The following is a 23776-nucleotide window of genomic DNA, read 5'->3' as shown; positions in this document are numbered from 1 at the left end:
GATGTTCATAGGGGCTTTGTGGAGAAACATGCAAAAAGTCTTCCCTTTGATCTACGTGAACTTCTGCACTTCAGAGTTATGAGTGTGGAAACGTGATTTCTTGAGCTCCAGAAGTAATGATATGTGTTTGTCTAAGGATGTGTGTCTTCTGGTTGGGTTCTTCCTTGCGCAGCAACACTTAGATCCTAATGCAGGCTTATCCCAAAGTAGAGGATTGTAATAAGACTCTGATGCTCAGCATCTGGAGTCTGAAAAGCTGGAGCACACACTGCAACTTTTCCTTTATTCAGCAGAAGTACTGTAGGGTTTTCTTGTGGATCTCTTCTTTGGCAGAATTTTTAGGGACATAGTAGTCTAATGGTTTCTACCTTTTGGTTAAATCTGGTTGAAATTTGCTTGCAGATTCATAGGTTATTAGGTCAGGGGAGATAACCACTAATAAACAAAATAAAATAGATAAAAATAAAAATAGATAGATTATCTATCCCTCTTTTCTTAGCAAACCAGATTAAAGGGGGTGGAAATGCAGGGAGACTTAAGTAAGAAACATATACATTTTATGTACTGGTATTGTATGGTACCCAAAAGATTGTGAAAAACCTTTGCTTCTCATCTGTCCTTTTATGTTTGTGCGTCTCTGCCTTGGGTGAATTGACGTTCTTCAGTTTCATGTGAGAGATGAGTGCTAAATTCACTGCGGTGGGAAGTGGCGAGTAACTTCTAAACACTGTACTCTGCATCATGGTTAACTGTTTCAGAAAACCTACAGAAAAGCAGCATATTGTCAGACTGGTTGAAAGAACAGTATTTAGAGTATTATGAATTAGCCATTGTGAGTACATTTTTCCATGGTGATACTGTGAGTGTGGTTGTATCTCCTGCCATATGTGAGTTAAAGCTTTGTTTTTCTGAGGTTTGGGAAAGTTTTGCCTTTACAGAATTTTCTACTGTTTGCCTTCTTGTCCCTTTGGAACCTTTATCCCTGGGTTTGATGATGTTCAGGCTTCTATTCTTGTGATTTATAATCATTTCCATGTAACAGACCCAAAATCATCTCAGAAAATAATGTTAGCTGCCAGCTTGGACACCTGTTTTAACTACCAAACAGATGTGAAACCTGTATAAGAATTGGCAGTAACACTTGAAGTATTAAGTATTACCCATATGGACAAGAAGACTCAAAATGTGCAAGAAGAATGTGGGCTCTGTGAATTTCAGATCTCCTATCAAACCACTGAGTTTTTGTGTCCATTAATTCTTCCTGGTCTCCTCTCTGCTTCATGCATTTTTGTGAATGGGTTGTATTTGAGAAAAGGGATTTTGCTCGGGGTCTAAGCAAGTTCTAAAGGGCAGTTTTTCTTGAAATCCTTCGGAGTGCCTTGCTTGCTTGCTGATGCTATACCGTGGCCTTTTACACCTTGAAGAGTGTGATTTGTTTGACAGGTTTGCCACGTTGAATACTGTTCAAGCAAGAAGTAGCCACATACTGCTGTGTCACTGAATGTTTGTGTTTGTGCTCTTCCTTTTTTGATTATTCCCTTCCCAAACTGTATGCTGAAAATCTGTAGCAGCTGTTTTCTTTGGAAAAATGTTTCTTCACATTGTTGCATTTCATCCATTTCTTCCTTTGCCTGAGCTTTTTATGTTTATCAGTCCTTTCTAGCCCCCTGTGCAACAATACTTTCTTTTGACAAAATAATGTCTAATGTCCAAATGTTTAGATGGTCGTCTTATTCTCTGTGGCGTTGTTTTGAATTCCAGCGTACGTGCACATACACAGCCATGCTGGTCTGTGCTGTTAGAATGAACATTTGTCATTTGCATAGATTCAAAGGGGAAAAGGCCACCTCAGAGTTACTGGGTGAGGGTCGGGGTTGCCTTGCTTCTCACCTTCAGCAGCGGTGTATAGATTGAACGTCAGCAGATGACACTAAAGAACTGATGGCAGATTTTTGTATGTTGCTGAATGAATTGAATTTCTTTGGAAGTGTCACAGCTCCTTTTATCCAGGGCTGTGAGCCCCTGATGACTCCAAGTGGAAGCGATTCCCCCACCAAATATGCACAGCATATTTTCTGTCCTCATTCCCTACACCCTCCTTTTATGGAGTGCCTGAAAGGGGAAGAATTCTAAGTTATAATCGCCCCCTTTTGTCATTGCAATGTGTCTGTGTTTCTGGTGACAGAGTTGGATAGTAATAATGTTGGTTGATGCAGTGATTTATTCTGGGCTTCATCTGCCCCCCAGTTTTGAGAATCAAGAGGGAATTTTTACTTTGTAACAGACTGGTGGCTATTTTGCTTGGCAGTCTTTCTCTTTCCAACCACCTGCCCTCAGGTCTGTGGGTTACACTTTGTTTTAAAACGTCCTAGACCCACCATGTTTTTCTTTAATTCCCTGACTTGCACAAGCCCTTGGCAGGTCAGCGCTTTATCCCAAACCGCCTGGGTGGGTGAGGCCAGAATATCCAAAGAATGCTTGTTGTGGCTGCTGTTGTATCGAGCTACACTTTGAGGTGTTTTGGAATTTTTTTGAGAGACAGTTTCTCCAAGAAGGAATAATTAGGGCAAGTTGAGTCAGAGCTGAGTTTGGGTAGTAGGGAGTACCTGGAAACTCACATTTTCTGGGAGTTAGAATGGCAAAAAGGTGATGACATTCTTGGCAGTGATGGGGGTTTGGGCTGCCAAAGTGGGAGGAGATGCGTTAAAATGAGACAGACATTTGATAAGCTGGGTAAACTGTTGTGCTGATTAGCTTTTATTAATAAAATTGTGCACTAGCAACTTTTCATTTTTCCCTGAAAGTGCCTGGCTAGCAGGTTGCTACCATTTTAACTCTCTAGAGTTATATGGAATGTGTGAGCTTCAAAAAACCCTGTAAGTGCTAAAAACCCTCAGACAACTCCCCAAGAATTTAAAGTGTCCAAGGAGCCTGAAATTTAGTGCTGGTTTGAAGGAAAGATAGATAATAAAAGCAGGATCATCCCTCTGTGTTCTTAATGTACCTGAAAACATACATCCAGCTTCTTTGAGATGTTTAACTTCTATTCATTGGACTGTTTGTGATTTTAACATCAATAAACATAAAGGCTGCAAATGCTGCCAAAATTACATTTGTTCATTGCATTCTCTGGCTTTTAAAAAAAAAAAAAAAAAAAAAAAAAGGCAGCTTCTCAAACTACGTAGAGGTATTTAGAACAAAAGTATTCATTGGAAAAGAATTCAAGCAATAAATTGGATGAACACGTTTTAGTGCTAGGATGCCTATAGGACAGCATTTATATAAGTTGCCATGTGTTTGCCTTACTGATCCTATTACTATAAAACTTTGTTTTCTTTTGGGAGGAAAAAGAAAAAAGGAAAAGCAAACGCTAATACCTCTATTATCTGATAGAGACCTTCCAAATGATACAAATCTCATCTTTCCTGCTGTTTTGCTGTCTGCCTTTTCTAATGCTCTTTTTGTCATTGAGAGGTTACGACAACATGAGCCATATTGTATTTATAAACATCACGTGTTTCCTTGATATGACTTGCAGTGTCTGCCAAACAGAACACATGGAAGAAACATTTCTCATTAGCTCAGCATTGGTTTTGGTTATACTGATTTCCGGGACAGGAAAAATGCCTTCCTTACTCAGATTTAACTTTCATACAGTAAAAAGAAAGCCTCTGAGTGTCCGTGAAATCTCTTGAACAGAGACGCTGCAGCTCCTTTAGCCCACATACTTTGTCTGAGGAAAAGAGAAAAAGCAGTTTATTTTAAAGAGAAGATGTAATGGCATGTATTGATGAAACTAATTCTGAATTAAAATACCTGCCAAAGTTGTCTAGAAACGGAATTCACCAAGAGATGTAAGGTAAGATGATGCTTATAAATAATGAAAGATATCTAATTTCTTTTCTTCTATTTCTTCTTCTTTTTTTTTCCACCAAACTTAAGAAGATATTTTCAGATTAACTGGGAATTTAAATCAGAACAACGAAAGCTGTTTCTTCTTCCTTGAGCCATATGAGAAAATAAATGTTTAATTGTAAATCACCAAACTACTCTCAGATTTTATGTCTAGTTTCAAACCTACATATTAAACATAAACAGTTACTTGCCAACTTGCCATAACAAATCTTGCTGAGATTTGAGCAAAATATATAAAAGAAGTCTCTGATTTTCTGGATTTTTTATTTTTTTACTGATATGGATTTTACTGCCTTTGCTTTGAATGGGCTGTCAGTAGTTGCCAATTATTTATGCAACTATAGAGCTGCAGACACTGAGAAGTGGCTGTATCAAATCAGACTGTGGTGAAAGACTGTAAATGTACCTGTTCTCTGTCATTCATATATCCTTTGAGACATGATACCTGCTGCTGTGTAAAGTCTAAATTAGTGGGAAAGTGGATAGAATTTTAAGGAAAAAATAATTTTGTAGCTACATGTAAAACAATATTTAAATTTAAAATGTTGTCTGGCAAAAAGTTGGTCTGTTTAAAGATACAGGTCCTGAGTTACAGTTGCATGGATGCTGCATTGTGGCTTTTTTAATACAATGACTGTGTAGATCCTATTACTATACCAACATTTAAAAACATATAATTTTTAAAAATTTTCAAATAATGAGGACACATTTAAAGTTTCTATCAAGCTGGCTATTGAAAGTGTCATGTTCTTGATAGTAAGCTGTTCAAGGAACATGAGCTTGCCACACCTGTGCAGTAATCTTCCAGTTAGTTTAAGCGGAGTGTCATATGGTAGATATCACAAACCAGTTACCTGGAAACCTCCAGAGAGTTTCATCTGTGGAAACAGATCAACTTGCAACCACAGTATAGTTGTTTTAGTGCAGTTTTAGGGGGAGAGTTCTTTATTTCACACTAACAGGCCTGTATTGAAGCTAGCCTGCCTTTCATGTTGAGATTTGCTTAGAGCTTGCCCTGGAGCTGATGAAGTTACTTAATGAAAACATATGATCTGTCTTGTGTGATGGTCTCTTCAGCCCCTTGTTAAAATGAGCAGTCTTACCTCTCGAGTAAGTCTGAGGTTCTCAGGCAAAACTTTTGCTGTGTTCAGTGGGAGCTTGCCCTGCATAAAAACATAAGGATTGGATCCGAGTCCATTTTTATTGTCTACTAGTTTCTGGTTTTATTCTCACTCCACCTCTTTTTACATAATGTTTCCTTGTTCCAGGTCTGTAGAAGTTTTAATCTGCCTTTTCTTAACCCTCACCCCGCCCCCGTTGGCTTGAAATTCCTAAGTAGCTGGAGGAGTCAGATGTTGCCAGAGCTCCCTGAACACATTGACAGATGATAAAAATGCTCATGGCTGTGACCTTCCTTCTTAGGAGGGGAGGTCCTCCTTTACCTCCTTTGTAAACCAGGTAGCTTATCTGAATTCCTGCAGTCCTGTAAGCCAAAGTCCAACCCAGCATTATGACTTCCAGTTAGCTTTCTGAATGAGCTGTTACTCAAACAGGGGTTAAAAATCACTTTGTGGAGGTGGATGTTTTGGTACCACTTTGGTCCTAGAACCCAAGTGAAGCAGAAGCAATATTTTTTCTTCTTCAAATCTGCCATTTGCTTGTCATTCAGGACTTTAGCTTTCCCAGGAAGTTTTTCACAAATCCAAAATGTGAGACTTCATGATCATGACCCAAATTCTCTGCTTTCCACTGAGTCTTCACTTCAGTCTATTAGTAGTTACCTGCCTCTAGATAAGAGTAATAAATACTAAAGAAAATAATTCTGTCCCTATCTGTTTTTTAACAAAGAGGTATCAACCAGTACCTGCGTTTAGGAGAACACAGCTACATATTGGAGTACCTTGATTCTTCTGCATGTTGGATTGTACTTTTTCTAACAATGGCTCTGGAAAACTAATCAGACTTCTGAAAATATAAGCAGTAAAAATGTCTTTTCTTGGATACATGTTAAGATCTGGGTTTGAAAAAATCCAGAACTGGCAAAGGCAAGACAGTTGCAAATATCAGCAGGCAACATGAGAAATGACGTGATGCTGAAATTATTTTTGTGTGTGAATATATGCCTTTCTTACATCATTGCAAACTAGAACTCGTGTGACTAAGTGAAAAGACTAAAAGGCTGTGTTGGGTAAAGGGCTAGTCCCTCAGTCACTTAATATTTACTATAGATAGCATGGCCTTAGGATAAACTAGGTTGTTTACTTCAGCCATGCTGACCAATTTGTGTATATTTTTGGATCAAAGGAAGTAAAATGAAAAGAAAATGTAGGGCTCAAACAGTACAGGAAGAAGTTTGTGATTTAAGAAGGCTCTTGAGGCACTGGTAGCATCTCTAATGTTGCAGAAGATGTACTTATAACTGCAGATACTGCTGGGCCTTATAGCTATCAGATGCAGTGCGGATTGGGCACTTACTTTACAAAATCCAGTCGTATACAAGGTCTTCATGACTGTTTCTCCTGCTGATAGTACAGAGTCCAAAACTCAGCACTGCAACTTATTTCTTTTGATTTGCAATGGCCTTACATCAGACGTAAAAGCTGGCTACAGGTGTAAACATGCTGCTTAGGTCTTTTACCTATCAGCTCTGTTTTATAACAATTTTATATTATTTACTTCCAAACCTATTCCATATATCTGTAATAGTTCTGTTTTGACTCAGTTGTTTGGTAGTGCTGCATAAGACCAAGGGTTATGCCTTTCTTTATGTTCATTTAACCATATCATCTTGTTCAGTTTTATTTGGCTTCAGTACAGTGAGAAGAGATACAAATAGGAACAAAAATAAGAGCTGAGTCGTTAGTACAGCGAATCAGAAAGCCGTGTATTTATTTTGATTTATGAGTGCAGTTACTAACAGTACTTCTTTTTTTAAAGAGCAGAAATCTGATATACAGCATATTTAAACCAAACAAAAATTCTGATCTGTACCAGAACTGTACATGTTTGAAACTATTCCTTTTTTGGAAAAAAAAAAAAAAAAAAAAAAGAGATGACCCCATCAGTTCAGAGGAAGTGCTGAAATTGAGACTGGTCTGAAGGGTTTGGCTCCCTGCATTGCTGGTGGCTGTCTATGTCATGCACATGATGTGCTTGATCTCTTCAAGGAGAATGGGGAAAGGGGAGGAAATACTTGCTGCATCTTCATGAATTACATGACTCCTGTTTGTTCTCAGAAAATTCTATCTGAAAAGCAGCTGTGGAAAAGCAAAAGAAACAAACAGCTGGTTTGAAAGCAGAAGAAACAGTTGGTTTGAATGCAGCACTACTAGTTATGAGGGGTATCACAATGTTAGCTTTTAAAAAAAATATCAGTAACAGCTTTTATATGTTCAGTCCAAACAGTCTAATAGCTTATGGGATGGGTGGGCCATGCTATACTGATGAGATAAATGTGGATATTGGCAAACCAATGATGTAATTATGTAAATCCGACCTTTTTAGGATTGAAATGTGTTATGTTTCACTGTGTTTATATTTTTGTCATTTGTGATAACACCCTGAAAAATCTTGGCTGAAATGCCAAGAGGTTTCTTAGTCTACTCACTACACCATTCTGTCTGGAGAATACACTAAGGAAGCATTGAAGAATAAAGCATGAGAGATTTATTAACTTCCTTCTGCTTAATTGGATAATTTTAACAGTGATTTTTAACTCTCACATTCCATTTGTTTGTAGGAAATTAAATGCACTCATAAATATGCATAAATGAGTGCCTGTTCACTGATCTGGATGTTTGTCTTGCCAGTCAGGAATAAAGTAATACAGGCTGGTAGCAGGGAGATAGCTCAAAAAATGAAATATTGCTGGAGGAATAAACCTCCACACAGAGGCACTATGTTTTCAGTAAGGCCAATGAAAAATGTGCTGCATCTCATGCATCATTTTGCTCAGATCGCCTAAAGCGTGGCTAGACTCGAAGCTCTCATAAGACTGCTCTGGGTCAGGCTCTACATGGCCTTGTGCTCCCTTCCCTTCCAACCAGAGTTCATCCAGTGTGTCGCCAAAGTTGTCTCACTGACAGCTAATCTGTGACAATGTCAACTAGGGAGTGTCAACAGGTTCAGTACAGGTGTAACCAGGCTAGTCTAAATATAGAGCCTGCTCTTCTAGCTAGATTTAAGATGATGCACGTTGTAAGCTCAGCATTTTATGGCAAGAAGTGTAATACTGCTATCTCCTTATTTTTCTGTTGGATTCTTGTTTTACACCTGAAGAAGGGTGGTCTTAGTCTAGGAATGGGAAGGGCCGTTGGACATTATGATGGCCAAAGAACTTTTGATGTGCAGGTGTGCTTGGGGTCATAAGTCTGTGTGTTCAGGCATTTGATAACAAGATGGAATTGATACGGGGAAAAGTTATCTGAGAAGTAAGGGCTGCATGCAGAAGACGCCTCACCACTTGTCAGAGCTTGGTGATGATTTCATCAAACCAGAATTTCTGTTGTCCCCCACTAATGACCAAATGTGCACAAAGGACAACAGCCACCTCAGCGTTCTCTCTTAGCACTCAGTCCCACTGCATGTCAAGTATCAGAGGTGCTGCACTACGGCCTGACTTGTAGAGAGCTGTTATTTTCTGCAGTCTGAAGCTGTTCTGAACCTCAGCTACATCTTCAGTGGGAATGGCTGAACTAAGTGCTAGGTTTCAAAATCCATTTGTAGCTTTAAAGTGTATCTCAAATATCTTTGCTTTGAATATGAGAATGGATTGCAAAGGCAAGTGATGGCTGTAGCTTCTTTGCCCATGTCCTCAAGCATTCATGGGTTGCTCCAGCTGGCATTTACCTGAAGGGCTGTGCTCACTGCTTTCATAAAAATGACCCTCATGTTCTGACCGCCCCTGCCAAAAAACCCAAAAAAACTTGGAATATTAAACCAAACTGAAGAAGGTTATGCTGGATGTATTTTCTTCTTTCTGTTTCCTCTTCTCCTTCCTTTCTTCCTCTCCCTCTCCCTCCCATGCCTGCTATGCTAAACTATGGCATTGTAATAACAAGAACTAATGCAAAATTTTCTAACCTTGAAGAAAAATTGCATTAGTTCATGTTTTTCCACTCTTACTGTGTTTTCTCATTCTTTCATTGAATTTTGTGTTGAATTTCCCTTCATATGCTATGGTGTCTTTAACTCTTCTTTTTCTCATTGATTCCTCACCTCCTAGCTTAAGTCTCCTATTTTTGTTTCTTTGTCATTTTTTTTGTTTCTTTGTCATTTTATTATCCCTTTCTTGTTTACCTATTTAGTTCTCAGCACTCCATCTCCAATATTACCCTCTTTCATCGCTGGCCTCTTCCACAAACTCCTATTACTGTCCCTTTACCCTGTGTCATTCCCTTTTTGGTTTGGTTTGTTTTGTTTTGTCTTTCTTCCTCCTTTTTTTTTTTTTTTTTTTTTTGTGTGTGTGTCTGTAGTTTTACACTCAGAATGCCCTATTACCTTCCCATATAATAATTCTTTACCTACTCTATCTTTTCCAAGTGTCACAGAATCATGGAATCTTCTAGGTTGGATAAGACCTTTAAAATCATGGAGTCCAAGTCATGAGTTATGTATTAGTTAAATGTTTGCAGCATATTACTCTTGCTATTTTTAATTCATATTTCTGCATTACATGTGGACTAAGCTGGAAAAATTTCATGCCACAAACTCAGTCTTCTACATTTAGGCTTTAAAAGTTTAGGCATAAGTAAACATGCTAGTGGTAGGACAGAGGAAGAGAAGAAGGAAAAGTGGAGGTGCTTCTGTATTGGTCTCTTGATAAATAAATAATATTTATTACCAGCTTCAGGCTAGAGACCCTTAATTCTTAGCTGAGTCAAACAGGAACCATAGACCAGGTTCAGTCCAAGGTGGATCACAGCAAGCAGCAGCTGCAGTGAAGCTGCCATTATCCCTTCTAGTTATAGTATCATCTTGACTTATAACGAAGGGGGAAAAAAAAAAAAGGAAAAAAATAAGATGAAAACCAGAGCAGAGAGTGAGCTAAATGAAAAGACATGTGGACTGGCTCACTATAGAGAATTAGGAAAAAAATCTAATCCTTATAAGCTTAGGGTAGAAATTGCCACCCACTGCAGTCAGTGGTGAGAGGCTGGGAACGCCAAGGGACGGTTTGTCCCACCTGGCTGTAGAGGGAATGAGCTGACTCTGGAGGGTGCCTGGCCGACTGTCTTTTAATGCAATGTTAGGTTAGACAAATCCTCAATACAGAGCAGTGGTGCTGTCTTGTCTTTTGAGAGGTGCTTAATACATATATGTCTGTGATACATACTATGATACTTTCCTATAGCTAGGAAAATGTCTTTGTTTAAATCAGTACAGAAATGAAGGGGAAGCATGAGGTTTAAATTACAGGGTAGAGAGACACACTGCAGACCTGACGTAATAGTTCAGTTTTGCAGAACCTTCTTCATACAGCTCCAGTGAGAGTTGGCTATATTTGCTCTAGTAAACTTAAAATAAATTTTGAGAGGCTTGTAGAGTTTCCAGCACAAGGTTTCCTACTTGTACTTGCTTGCCTTTAATTTTTTTAATTCCTAAAAATCTAAAATTCCTGATTATGTTGATCTGCCATCACCAGAGAATAGGCCAAAAACGTACTGCTGGTATGCAAAACATATGTATGTATGTATATGTAATGTTAATATACATGTTAAAATGAAGCACTGTTCTCCTGAAGCTCAGATGCTCACTTGTGTGCTCATTCAAATGCTTTATGTACAGGTTGCTCCACACTGCAAGCTCCAGCTGTTCTACCGAGTGTGCTGCTTTGCCAGCAGTGATGCTGCAGAGCTGCCTCTCCCCTTTGTAGTGGTTTGTTGTAGCTCATAGCTGTGTGCTCTGTGGTGTGGGAGGGCTGCTTGTTTGTTTGTTAGCATTTTTTTAAGAGCTAGGGAGTTTGGAATAAGCATAAAAGAACTTTATGGTACTTATGTCTACCCCAAGTGTTTCACTGCATGCCTTCAGAATCAGTAAACAGAGGGAATTACAAATAGTATGTATGTTTAAGAGGAGATGGTGTAGTCTGTACATAATACTGAATCCAGTATGTGTCAGGCAGCCAGAACTGTTCTGTTCCCTCTCGATTGTCTGGCTTGGCCTTTCAAATTCAAAGACCTTCTGTAGGACTTTCAGTCCTCAGGGAAACACCACACAAATCCTTGTAGGTATAGATATGGATAGTGGGCTGGAGAGCTGACGTGGGAAAGTTGAGGCCAATTTGAAAGAGTTATTCAGGGTCATGAAGAGCAGTGTGGAGTGCGGGGTGGGACCAGCACAGCACCTCCGTGTTCCCTTGGTGCCTTTGTCAAGGACAGCAGCTTGGGGGTCTGTGTTCTGCTGCCTCGTTTTTGTCATGGGGAAGCAGCTGAGACTGAGATCAGGATTGGATACGACCACTTTTTTCTTCCTCTGCTGAATGTTTGGAGGCAAAACGAGGGGTCGATCTCTCTTCTTTCACTGCAGAAAGTGGATAACCACGCTGAGAGGTTTCTGTCACGGCGCTAGCCTAAGCAGAGGGAAGAGAGATGCTGATGGTGGTTCTCCAGCTGCCTTCAAGAGTGTTGTGTATCAGAGGCTGCAGAGTTAAGAGATCCTGCAGACAACTCTGTGCGTAGATCTTTGTCCTCCTACACTGTTGGTGTCTTGGATCAGAATTAGAAGCTGGGTGATCTGTAGGACTGGTGAAGTGGCATGAGACCTTGGCAAAAAAAAAAATCACTCAAAAACCCCAACCCCAAGAAAACAGGAAAAAATGATGTTTCTTTTGTAATACAGCTGTAAAAGCCATCACCAGGAAACTGCCTTCCCATTTAGGTTCTGCTGGACTGAACTAACTTGCTGCATTTAGGCAAAACCCCATTGACTCCCTCACAAGCTTTGCTCCAGAGTGCTGAGAACAAAACCAAGTCCTGAGTTAGTGACAAGCAGTCCAGCCTGTAAGTGCTTCCCTGTTTTCTGTCAAGGAAATGGTTGTTTACAGCAGTACAAGGCATTAACTGCTTAATTATTTCCATCCATGAAAGTATTATTAAGGGAATAGGAACCAAAAGAACTGTTATCAGGAACAGAAAGAACTTTGATCAGCAGTCAAGCATTAAGTTATGTCTATGCCACATGTGTATACCCCACAGTAGACTTCAAAATACTCTCTGGCTTTATAATTGTTTTACTCATGTTGTGTCTCTAACATTTTTTTTCTGCTTAAAAATGAGAGAAGTAAACAAAAAATAAATTGTGATGGGCAAATTGGTCCAACGGGTCAGCATTGTTAATAACAGTGAAGGAAGTAGGATGACTGGTGATTTAGTTCAGTGGTAACTTGGGCCTATCATTAACATAGACATTAACATAGATTTTAAAGAAATAGGCTAACCTAAACTTCCAGGCTGGATCTCAGTGAAGCATGAAGTGTTGCGCCTGTTAGGGGCATGCCCTTTGTTTATAGAGGGGGTTAAACAGAAAAAGAACTCTTTGTTCTGTACAGTACGTTATAAACAAATATATGGCAAGTAATTAGACATGGGATAATACATGGCAAGTTCGACAAGGCTTGAGGGCTCTGATAAAGTAATTGAAATGGAAAGTGATGCTTGAATGGTTTGTATGCATTGTTAGAACCTACAGATTAAATTACAGCCTTGGTAATGATCTATCTGTGCAGTATTTATGACGCTGTGCCTGCCTGATGTGTTTTAAAATTAAAAGAAGATTCATTCCTCTCATGAAAAACTTTTTGTATGCATCAGATGTACTTGAAGACTTGTGCGTATAGTGCCAGATGTATGGAGAGCTAGTTATAGTATGTCTGATGTTCTGGGATATACTTTATCATGCTAGAGTCCAATTACTGAAAATGTGCATCCTACCAGCTTGCAGTTCATTGCAGAGGAACTGCAGTGAAATATAGTGGTCTTTTTATCCTGCATATTAGCATAATAATGTGATTTCTCACTGCAGGTTTGTTAGCCTGTAAGGAAGAACAGGGATGGAAGAATATGCTCTACAACTCCTGGAAAGCATGTGTGGCATAAAAGTATACTAGGATAATTTGCTTGTATTTTTACTCTTGATGTTTTTGAGCCTGGTTGGTCAGCAACCTAAGCAGCTTTTTAACTAGGTCAAGTATATACATCCATTCATTAAAAGGGGATGCTTGACTGGTTAGTTAAACCTGCCAAATATAAACCAGATGCTTCAATGGTAAATACTGCTTTACTGCTATACTGCGAGAAACAAGCCTTGACTGATTAAATTTAAAATAAAAATAAATAGGTTTAAAATTGTTTCTGTGCCGTAATAATACTTTATTATCGTTCTATTGCAAATACTTAATAAAAATAATATTTTAAAATACTTTACAGTGAAACTGAAAACTAAACATTTAAGAAAAAATAAATATTTTTACATTTCTGAAAAGGCTCTTATATTACACTATGTACAATTTTGTGAAGTTCTGGTCAAGGACTAATAATGGCATACAAATTTACAATGTACATTACAAATCAGAATACATAGCTGCTGCCTGCAAAGTGGGAGGACTTCTCTGCAGTTGGGCTGGGTGGAACACCTGGATTTTTAGTTTTGGCTACCAGATCTGCTCAGATCTTTGTCCTGTTACTTAAATGCTCTGTGTCAGATTGCCCTTTTGTAGTGGAAGTGAACGATGCCTCCCTCCCTAATGACTGAGAGACTTAGAGCAGTACTGTGAAATAGAAATGTTACTCCAGTAAGGTCCCATTATACCTGGCTCTTCACAGCAGTATTAGCTCATGGTTGTGTGCTTCAATTGTATTTTTATTCTTTTCAGTGCCAGTCATGATGATATAGGCAATTTTTTACTTGCATAAAAACAAAAACAGAACAAAAAAAAACCCCAAACCAACAGCAAAAAAGCCACCCCACCCCCAAACCAGAAAATAACTGCAGGACTGGGAAGTGGTTGTGTTGTGAGATTTTCCCCTATGATATTTAATTGCTGTCTCTTTTAGACTGTAAATACTGTATTTTTAAGACGACATTTTCTATATTCTGTGATCTTTTGGGGTGAGGGAATGGAAGGGAGGAAAGCATCCTGTCTTTTCTAATATCTTTTTTTACATATGCCTTCTCTATTGTGCCCTTTAAAACAAACACACACCAAAAAGACTAATCATAAGGCTAGTGTGGTGTGCTGCAGTGATAACAATGAGATTGATTTATGGGGGCCCCAAAGTTCAGGTTGGCCAAGCGGCTCAGGTGCCTGGTTAATGAGTAGACAGCCTCCTCCACGGGAGGGGCTTGCTCTTCCTTCTACAAAATGTCACTACCAATCGGAGTATGTGAAAAGCTTCTAAGGTTTATAACTGCTGTGTTTTTTTCTAGAATTGTATGTACTGGGTTTGCTAAATAATTAGAGGTTTTCACCTGTTGGGGAGTTAATGTGTGTGTGTGCTTTGAAATGCGCTCTCTTACCTAAACAGAGGTTACTCACTATTTTATTTATGGCTTTCCCCTTTGTGAGTCTCTCTTGTGCTTCATCCCATAATGTTAGTCTCTTTCTATACATCTTATAGGCACACATTAAAAAATGGTTGAGCGATTGAATCACATAGTGTTGCACAGTTTGTGACTGGGTGACATGCCAAGGAGGTTATTTAGTGACTAATTTTGAAGGGGAGGAGAAATTGCAGGCTTGTCATGTGGAAAAGTACTTCAGTCTATTGAAGCAGCGTTACTTAGATGACCGGGTAAAGCAAGATGGCCTGCCCCTGTTGTGAGCAGAGGGAACAAGGAACATTTTACTGTTTCAAAACCTTTTCTCAGAAGGCAAGGATATGCAAAATATTATGCCGTAGACTGAGGATTTAGATTCAAGGCTGAAAACAAAAGTGCTTTATTAGAAGAAGTGGAACCAAATGTTCATCTCACTGCTGTAGCCATACAAGTGATTTCCTCAAGTAACAGTAAGTGGTTTTAATTATTTCAGAGCAAAAATGTTATCAAAGATTGTTTTATTTGTCTGTAGATAACAATGTTGTTTAAAAGGATAATAAGAGTTGTTAGTGTGTTTAATTGTAGAAACAAATACTCAGTATCCTCAGGATAGCTGAAAAAAATTAAGCCTGAAAGAGCAGGCTGTGTAGATTTGGTCTGAAACTCCTCTTTGCTTGTTCATGATCCATCTTCAGTATGCACGTTGACTTAAAGGCAAGGTGAAGCAATCAAACATTATTTTTGATATTACCATTAAATTTGTTTTGTGGTTAGCTTAGAATTTTATGGATCTGTTTTACATTCAGTAAAAAGTGAACTAGGTATTCTTTGTTTTCCCCATGGGAGCTTTAGAATATGGTATGAATTAAGTTTATATGTAGTCAGGGATATAAAAGGACATACTGAGATGTAAAATACCTTGAGGTAAAACATTTGGATTGCTGTAGGGACTAGGTTCATGCACAAGTGTGCATTAAAGATACAGGTATGAAATAAGGGGCAATAATGTTAAGAATATGTTTGATGCCCTATGGCATGGAAAGGGTAGTGATGCTGTGGCCGAGTTTCAGGTCAGTGTATGGGCAGTTACAATACAGTATCCTAAAAATTCTGCTCTTGAGGATGAAGTAATCCTTATGCCTTTGTGTACACCTGCATAACTGGCAGAAAGTTACAGAGACTGGATGTCGCAGTGATAGTATGGTGATGACACCCGATTAAGGTTCACTTGATGCCCTCTTTCTGGAGGGTCATGTTTATGTGCTCTAAATTCCACCTCCTGGGATAGTGAACATCATTTTCTGGTTCTCCTATTTGGTCCATGTCAGCTTCTAGCCAGCTGAGCACTACAAACACAGCAGCTGGAGGACTGGGTGGGTTCACCATCACTTGCCATCATAGGCTCATCCTAACAAACATCTTGTATTGGCTGATTGCAGCATTGTTGATGAAGGGAAAGGAAAACCGTAGAATTAAGAGCGTAAATTGAAGAAATAAAACCCAGTGATTCTGTCGCTGTATCCATATATGTCCAATTAAGCATTGTGCTCTGGTATACTCAGTGACTAGACCCAGAAAATTAGTTTCATAGGTGTTCTGAGTTTTTAGCTCAACTCTCCATTCGCCATAATACAGAGATTTTACAGCTGTACCAAATGTACCAAAACTTTGCAAAAGGAGGTGTAGAACTGAAACCTAAATGCTTGCTAAGAATGGGAAGTTAATTATAATAAATGCTGAGCTTTCTGAGAGGGTTCTGCAACTCTTTGTCTGGAAAATTATCCAGGAAAAAACAATGGAAATATGTGGGACATATTAAGAACGGCTAGCCAGGCCTTGGAGTTCCCCATTCATGGGAAGTTTGAACATTCATAATCACTTTTATTTTACCAGCATGTGGTTCCCATAATGAAAAACGATTGTGAACCCTGGCAGCTCCTCGAGCCTTGTAGTGTGGGGCCAGACTCAGCTGAGGCCAGGTCTCCAACTTAGCCTAGGTCAACTCTTTCATGGTATGAACTCTCTCTTCTGGACATCAGCGGGCTCATTCTTAGCCAGAATTGCCTAATAAACTTCTAGTCTGGAAGCACTGCTGAGGAACGATGGATGTTGAAACCCCCGGTATGTCTTCCTACTTGGTCTAAAAGGTCACCCCAAAGCTACCAAGTACCTGCTGTTCTGCAGAGACCACAAAAGAGCTTACCCCAGGGCAGACTCTAACCAAGTTTCCCCAGATCTATAAATCTGGAAAGCCAGAGCTCTAGAGCACTCCAGGGATGTCTGATAAAAAATAATGTCACTGACTGAAATCTGCTGGGTGGGGGGGGGGGGTCCAACTTTTTCCTTTACTGATGTTTTTACCAAATGTTTCAGCGCTTTTGGATTAGCGTTGTCTGCTGGAAGTATTTTTCATTGGGAAGTTCCTGACCAGAAAAAGCTAAAAATTATGCTAATGTGTTTGCAGTTGTCAGATATGGCATAGGGCAGCTGCAGGTACCTGCAGCTGCCAGCAGCCTCTTTTTTTTTTTTTTTTTTTCCTGTAATGACCCAATAGAATGGGGAAATTTATAGGAATTAAAGACATACTGTGAGAAGGCAGGAACAGACAAATGTGAAAACCTCTCAGTGATGTTGGTTAGCATAAGGATTTGGCTTCAGACAGATTGTCATGGTACAGATACTTTAAAAATTTCATTTCCAGACTGTTTACCAATTCTGTAATTTTCACGTGAACTATTTTTTATTGTAGATTACATAATTCCAGAAATACTAAAACATTTATGACAGGTTTTTTGCAAAAGTGGATTTGTGCTTTCAGCTGTCCAAACCCAGCCTAAATGACAGAAGTAGTATCATATAGTGCAACTACTGATTAAACTGAACTTTTTGGACAACTAGTGTGGTAAAGTCAATTCATTTTTATGAGGGAAGAACAAACTAATGGATTGTATTGTTGTTGAGTTTGGGATTCTTTGATTAATTCTTTCCTGATCAGAAAAGTTAAGGATTGCCTCATTTTTTAGAGGATTTTCTTAAGGTAAGCAGTTTCCATAAAAGGTCTCTTTACAGATGGATGAATTTGTCGGTAGCTTTTTCATCAAAGAAGCTCTTGATAAAATTATTTTCAGGTGTCCTCTGTTTACTGTTGGGTGAGCCAGCTTGAGGAGCATAGGTGCAGTTTCCTCAGAGAAATGTAGGGTGTCAACAGGAGAGTAAGAAAAGTAATAGCTTCACATCCCTGAGAGGTGATTAATTGGACTCTGCTGGCAACTCCAGGGTGTCTCGGAGAGGGTGCATGGATAAGCTCTGTCTAGGGAACATGCTCCATGTAGGTATTTTGGCAGGCTGAAATCCTTGGGGCAAAGTGAGTTGCTGTGTTGTGTATTGATGTAGAGGAGGCCTGGGAGAGCAATGGGAAGGGCTGCCAGGTCAGACACTCTGGCCTACTTCTCCTTTTGCCTGTGTTTTGCCATGAGATGTTAGTAGATAATGGCGTGAATCAGGCTGTACTTCTGGTACCAGCTGCATGATGAGGTGAAGGGTTGCGGTGGTGCCGATCAGTCAGTGGTAGGCTCAGTGCTTAGTGCTAGTTGGCATTGCCCAGGTGTGTGTGCAGGCATGGCTCCGCATGCCCTGTCTGGTGTGTGCCGCAGCGGTGAATGATGTGTTGAAGGTAACTGGGGAGACAAGTGAGGATGTTTTTTTCATTGTGAGATGCCCATACTGGGACAGACAGCTAGAGTGACCTATGGGGTAGGACAGCTGTAGCAAATTTAAAGATCGGCATAGTGTTGTATTAGTCCTGATCATGGATGACAAGACAGATTGAACTGCAGAAATCACCAGCTGTTGAACCACTGTATGGCTGTTTGCTCTTCGCTATCCATAAGACTTATGATACCACAAAGCTGTCCTCCTTTCATGCCATGCTATTTGAAAGGCCGGGAGCTGCCACAAGCTTTGTATTCTGCTGTATGCAGAGGCACTGGGTCTGACCGCCCTTTATGTGAGCTACCAGGGACAAGACTCTTTGTATAGTCATCCGTCTGGGTGGATGGATAGCTGGTTTGCTATCTTTCTGCATACAGTCATATCCAAAATATAGCAAATTGAGTATGCCAACTAGTTCTGAAATAAAGAACATAACTGGTTTTATTGATGTTCAGTCTTTAGTATATAAAGACACTCTTCAATGTCTCTATTGCTCTGTTTCAAAAAAAATTCCAAATCCATATCTTACAGACATAAGTGTTGTTAGACTGATCAAAACCTCCATAGCAGATGTCTAAACATGGTGTGATCATTTTTACTACAGGAAGTGAAAGATTCTCAGTGATGTCTTTTCCCCTCAAATGTTTTATACAGAAATTGTTGCTAGCCATTTGCCATATTTTAACCTAAGGATTGACATGACAAGTTTATTTTTCAAGGATGTAAAGTCTACAGGCAGTGAGAACAAGGAAGACCTATGTGCTAAAGAAAACCACACCCTCAGGCAAACATATTACATGGCTTTAGTTGAAAAGCACATGATCCTATGCTTGCACTGAAAATCATCCTTTTGCCCTCAAAGAAACTGGCTGCGACAGCATTTAGTATTTAGAGGCTCAGATAAGCCCGGTATCCTCTTTCTCTGTCCCTGAGTCATGCAGTTGAAGTCCAAGAACATGTGGCTCAAGGCAGCCTGCATATTAAGAGTATGTGTTTTTATTAAGCAACATGGAGATTTGTGGTGGAGGACAGAGGAAAAGCAGAACAGAGAGCTGGGTATGTATGAGAGAGAGTAGTGTGCCTTGAATATCACACAAAAGACGCGTAGATGAGAAGCAAGAAGAGACTATCATTCACATTTTTAAAGTTGCCATTGGCAAAGAATCTGGAGATTTTTGAGTAGAGAGAAAAGTAGTCAGGGAAAATGTCAACCAGGTGGCAGAAGACAGCGTCGCCCAGCCGGTAAGGCTGCCTGGCTCTAGGTTACCAGCTCATGCCCCTGCCCAACCCACGTGCCTGGGTGCACCTGCCCTGGGCACCCTGCGCTCTGTGGCTCTGGCTGCTCACCCTTCAGCACACTCCACCCAGGGGCTGAGTCATGGCTTAAAATAGAAAGTGAACTTTTCAGGAAGGGGCTGTCTGCCTGGGCGTTTGTGCCCTGCCCAGCCCGATGGGGTCTTGATTCAGGCTATTCCAAGTGCTATTTTAAAGCAAAAATAAATAGCATTGTATATATGTCAGTTCTCAGGCACAGGATTTTAGGTGACAGCTCAGCCCCGTATTTGAACTCCTAATTTCTGTCTTAAAGTATGGTAGTATATTAAGGTGGAAAATAGAAACTTTTCTTTGACTTATGAGAAATGAATGAGCATATACTGGAATATGAAGCCCAGAAGTTAGGGGAAATTAAACCTGTTGCTTTCAAAGCTTCCCATGTAAATGTTCTGCTCTCTACAGTATAACATTGGAATTTTCTGTCCCTGCAGCCCAGCGTATCCCAGTGTCTGTGAGTTCTGTGCTAGATACTGTTGCAGCTGTTGTAGCTTTAGCTGAAGTAACTAAACAGGGCGTGGTATAGCTTATACAGTAGAAACCAAGAAGGATTTTCTTTCGCCAGGCTCTTTTCTCAGGACAAAACATCTGTGGCTGCCTGTTCCTGAAGGCATGATCCCAAAGCTGCTCAAGTCACTAGGAGTCTTTTTGTTTTGCTGGCCCAGGTCCAGAGTCTGAACACACAGTAAAGCTCAGTAAGTTACACCGTTTCTTCAAACCAGTAGAAAACTATGTTAAATGCCCACTAGTAATTTTATTAATACTTTTTAGTTACATTTTATTTTAATTTCCAGACTACAGTAATCCTCTGTGCAAATGAAAAAATTATTCCATGTTCCCCTTTGGCTTGACGACTTTTGTCTGGTTCATTTATGACCCATCCCAGTGCACTCCTTTGTTCTGCTACACTTATTTATTATTGCTGCTGCCACAATCAGGTTATCTGCTTTCTTCTTTCTGATACCTGATACTCCAGGCTTTTGATCTCTGGCCCTGGAGAACGTCATTTGTAATTCCCAAGTGTGGATCCTGCTGTGATAAGAACAGCTATTGTTTACATACCACCATCACAGTGCCCTTACCAGTGGAAAAACCTGTGGTAGGGCAGGAATAGAATTTCTTGCTTCATCAGCCATGGATCACTGTAACTGCAGTGAATCCAGTCACGTTGTCAAACCAAGGAATGAGAGGGTAGAAAAATGGTGAATATTTTAGATCAGCAGCTTCCACTGCATATTAGGGTGCTCTGTAACTTTAAGAATGTGTAGTTGGATTTGGTGATGCTCAGTTTTCTACAGTTCCTTAGAAGTGATGGAGAGGGAAACTGAAATTGCCAACACAAGTTTTAGAAGCTATAATTTTTTTCTTGTGTAATTGGTGGAACCCAGCGGGGTTTTTCATCTCCTTGTTTATCCCCCTTACCCTAACGGCACCAGAGCAGGCACATGATGCTTGCTAGAGGGAGAACTTCTGTGTCTGTCATTGACAGTGTTCAGCCATCTAGAGAGGTCATTGCTGTGCAGGGCGCTACAGTCTCAGAAGCACATGTATTCACTGCAGATTTTTGTCAAGGTCTGTGTTAACAAAGCACTAATGCGTTCGTATGGAAGTTTTCCCTTTCTTTTCCTTGCCTCCTCATTCCTTACTGCTAGCAGTTACTGCTGCTGCTTACAAAACTATGACTTAGGAAACTCAAAACTTTCTGAGTGCCTGCTCCACAAACTGTCTGAAGCACTGTTATCTTTGCAAAGGAGGAAACCCATGGCGCATTTTATAGGGCCAAACTGTTTCCATGCAACTTGACCATGTGACAGTCAATAAATGTTTGTGTGTGTTGTTCTGCTATGCTTTGTGTAATAAAGACCACATCAAGTTATTAGCAAAAGGCTAAATCCTGCACTGAAGCAGTGGCCAAATTAGTTGTAATATTTATTTTTCTTGTCTAAGGACTTCAGGTCTGTCTGTGGTGCCAGAGCATTTTCTTCCTGGTTTGGAATCAGTGAACTCTAGCCTGTGTGTCTGATCAATAAGCTGTTTAAGGCTGTCACTGACTACAAGTACTTAAAACACCTGGCACTGAAACCCCTAATTTCAGCTTCAGTAGCTGTGAATATCAGATTAGGTTAAAATGGTATTTGTGTAAGTAAAAACATTTTTAAAATTCTCATATTCCTTTAACATACAGCCCATTTTATTGCTGTTTATAGTTACTTTAGGCACTGAGGTCCCAAAGTGTTTTATTTATGCAGATGATAAATGATTTGTTCTTGAGTGTCTGGTTTTTTCCCCTTTTTTTCTGTAGATGTCAAGGTTGTCACAGCCCACATCACGTTTTGCTCATTTAGTAGTTTTATTATTATATGTTTTTCCTTTTCTTTCCAGATGCAGAGGGAAATTGCTTATACAGGCCGAGATGGCCCAAGTGCTTCCCGCCCTGGATCTGCCATGCACGCTCCGCACGCAATGCCCAGCTCTCCGCCTTCCACCCCCGTGCCCCACTCCATGCCTCCCTCTCCGTCCAGGATTCCCTACGGTGGGGGCCGGCCCATGGGTGTGCCAGGCAATGCCACCATCCCCAGGGACCGGCTCTCCAGCATGCCAGCCTCGCGCTCGATATCGCCCAGCCCAAGCGCCATTTTGGAGAGACGGGACGTGAAGCCAGATGAGGACATGAGTAACAAAAACCTTGCCCTGATCCGAAATGAAGGTCTGTACGGTGACCCCTACTTGTTTCACGAGGGAAGGATGAGTGTGGCTGCACCTCACTCCGGACACCCCCTTGATGTCCCCGATCACATTGTAGCCTACCATCGCAGTGCCATGAGGTCATCAAGCACTTACTGCAACCCCTCTATGCAGCCTGAAATGCTGGAGCAGTCCTTGTACAGACAAAAGTCACGGAAGTACCCAGAGAGCCATTTGCCCACTCTCGGCTCTAAAACGCCTCCCGCCTCACCCCACAGGGTGGCCGACATGAGAATGATCGATATTCATCCTCACCATAGCACTCACATTCCGCCCCACACCATCCAGCCTGACAGGTCTTCCCCCAGCCGCCAGTCCTTCAAGAAGGAGCCGGGATTGCCTGTGTTTGTGGATGCGAAAGCACGGAGCGCCCTTGGCCTGCCAGGCATGGCCGAGGCGGTGCCCTCTCTGGTTGACAAGCAGGCTTTTGGCTACGGGTCACCTGCGATGCCCAAGGACAAGGAGACAAGGTAAGGCAGAGCTGGGGCTTAATTTATGCAAATGAGAAATGCTCCTAATCTGCACATCTTGTGTCGTTTAACAGCTAGGGGACAATGTAACGTGTAGGAGGCTGCTGCACTGGGCTGCAGTGTTTATTAGCCGTCTGTCAAGGTAGTTAGTAATTTAAAGGAGATGCGACACCACCCGTTATTAATCTGAAAGTATTGTCAACCCATGATGAATCCCTAGTTATTTTCATTTGTGTAAATTTCAGTCATTGGGAAAAATATAATAAAATAAAATGATTAACTAGGATTTTTCTTTCCAGACAACCAGATCATGTTACAAGAACAAATGATGTTCTGTTCCTGCTAATAAGGGAGTATATTTCACCCCTGTTAAGAATGACACTCTGATATTACAATTTTGGTTCTTTATGGAGTGGAGTTTTTCTCATCTAGTGTTAGGAAATGGGAAGAATTTATCATTACTGTCTTATCTCCTGTAAAACATGAATTTGCATAAAAATGGGACAGTTGTTTATAATAATGTTCCTCAAGGGGAAAGTGCTGAGAAGAGCAAGTCTGTCCCAGGGAAGAAATTGAATCATGAATGGTGTTCCCAGTGATTTTTCCAGCATCACAAATAGTTGGTGACCTGACTGTTGTTAACTTTGTGCACTGACAATGATGACAATGATCTCTCCTGTCTTTTTAAGGACCAGATTTGCACAAAGAGGTCTGTGAAGGCTTCTCTTGCCATAGACCCTGCCCTAGGCAAGAAAAATCATTATGCTGCCAGTTGGTTGCTATGTATTTGTATGAGTTGCGCTAATCTCTAGCGTATTGTTTGTGCTGTTAACTTTTATAGAGCTCTTTAGGGAAGTGAGGATGAATAGCTGGAAAATGCTGAGCTCACGGAGGCCAAAGGTAACTGCTGACTGCCTTAACCACTGGGGAGATGCAGAGCTTCATATAGCCCCCAAACTTCTCTTCCACCCGAGCAACTTGCTCAACAATTAGTAACCTCTGACCAAGCTTGGTGAGAAAAAAGAACGTGCTGTGAGGTCCATTGGTGGGGAGAAAATGGAGGATGG

The 23776-nt window shown here is 40.5% G+C and overlaps 1 protein-coding gene across 14 annotated transcripts in view; it reads left to right on the top strand.

Annotated features, from left to right (window-relative positions):
- The window catches only part of KIAA1217 (KIAA1217 ortholog), a 366051-nt gene that overhangs the window by 292768 nt on the left and 49507 nt on the right, over positions 1-23776 (top strand). For 13 of the 14 annotated variants that reach the window (XR_005103749.1, XR_005103748.1, XM_037384151.1 and 10 more), the window contains one exon: positions 21877-22709. Coding sequence is in view for 12 of the 14 variants with exons in the window: in XM_037384151.1 (XP_037240048.1) it covers positions 21877-22709 (833 nt within the window). In the remaining 2 variants the exon portion in view is untranslated. Of the gene's footprint in view, positions 1-14709; positions 14922-21876; positions 22710-23776 lie in introns of those variants that run through there. The other variant, XM_037384158.1, reaches the window with a different exon arrangement.

This window comes from Falco rusticolus, chromosome 4, assembly GCF_015220075.1.
Source record: "Falco rusticolus isolate bFalRus1 chromosome 4, bFalRus1.pri, whole genome shotgun sequence".
Taxonomy (NCBI): domain Eukaryota; kingdom Metazoa; phylum Chordata; class Aves; order Falconiformes; family Falconidae; genus Falco; species Falco rusticolus.
This window is presented reverse-complemented; position numbering and strand designations above follow the sequence as displayed.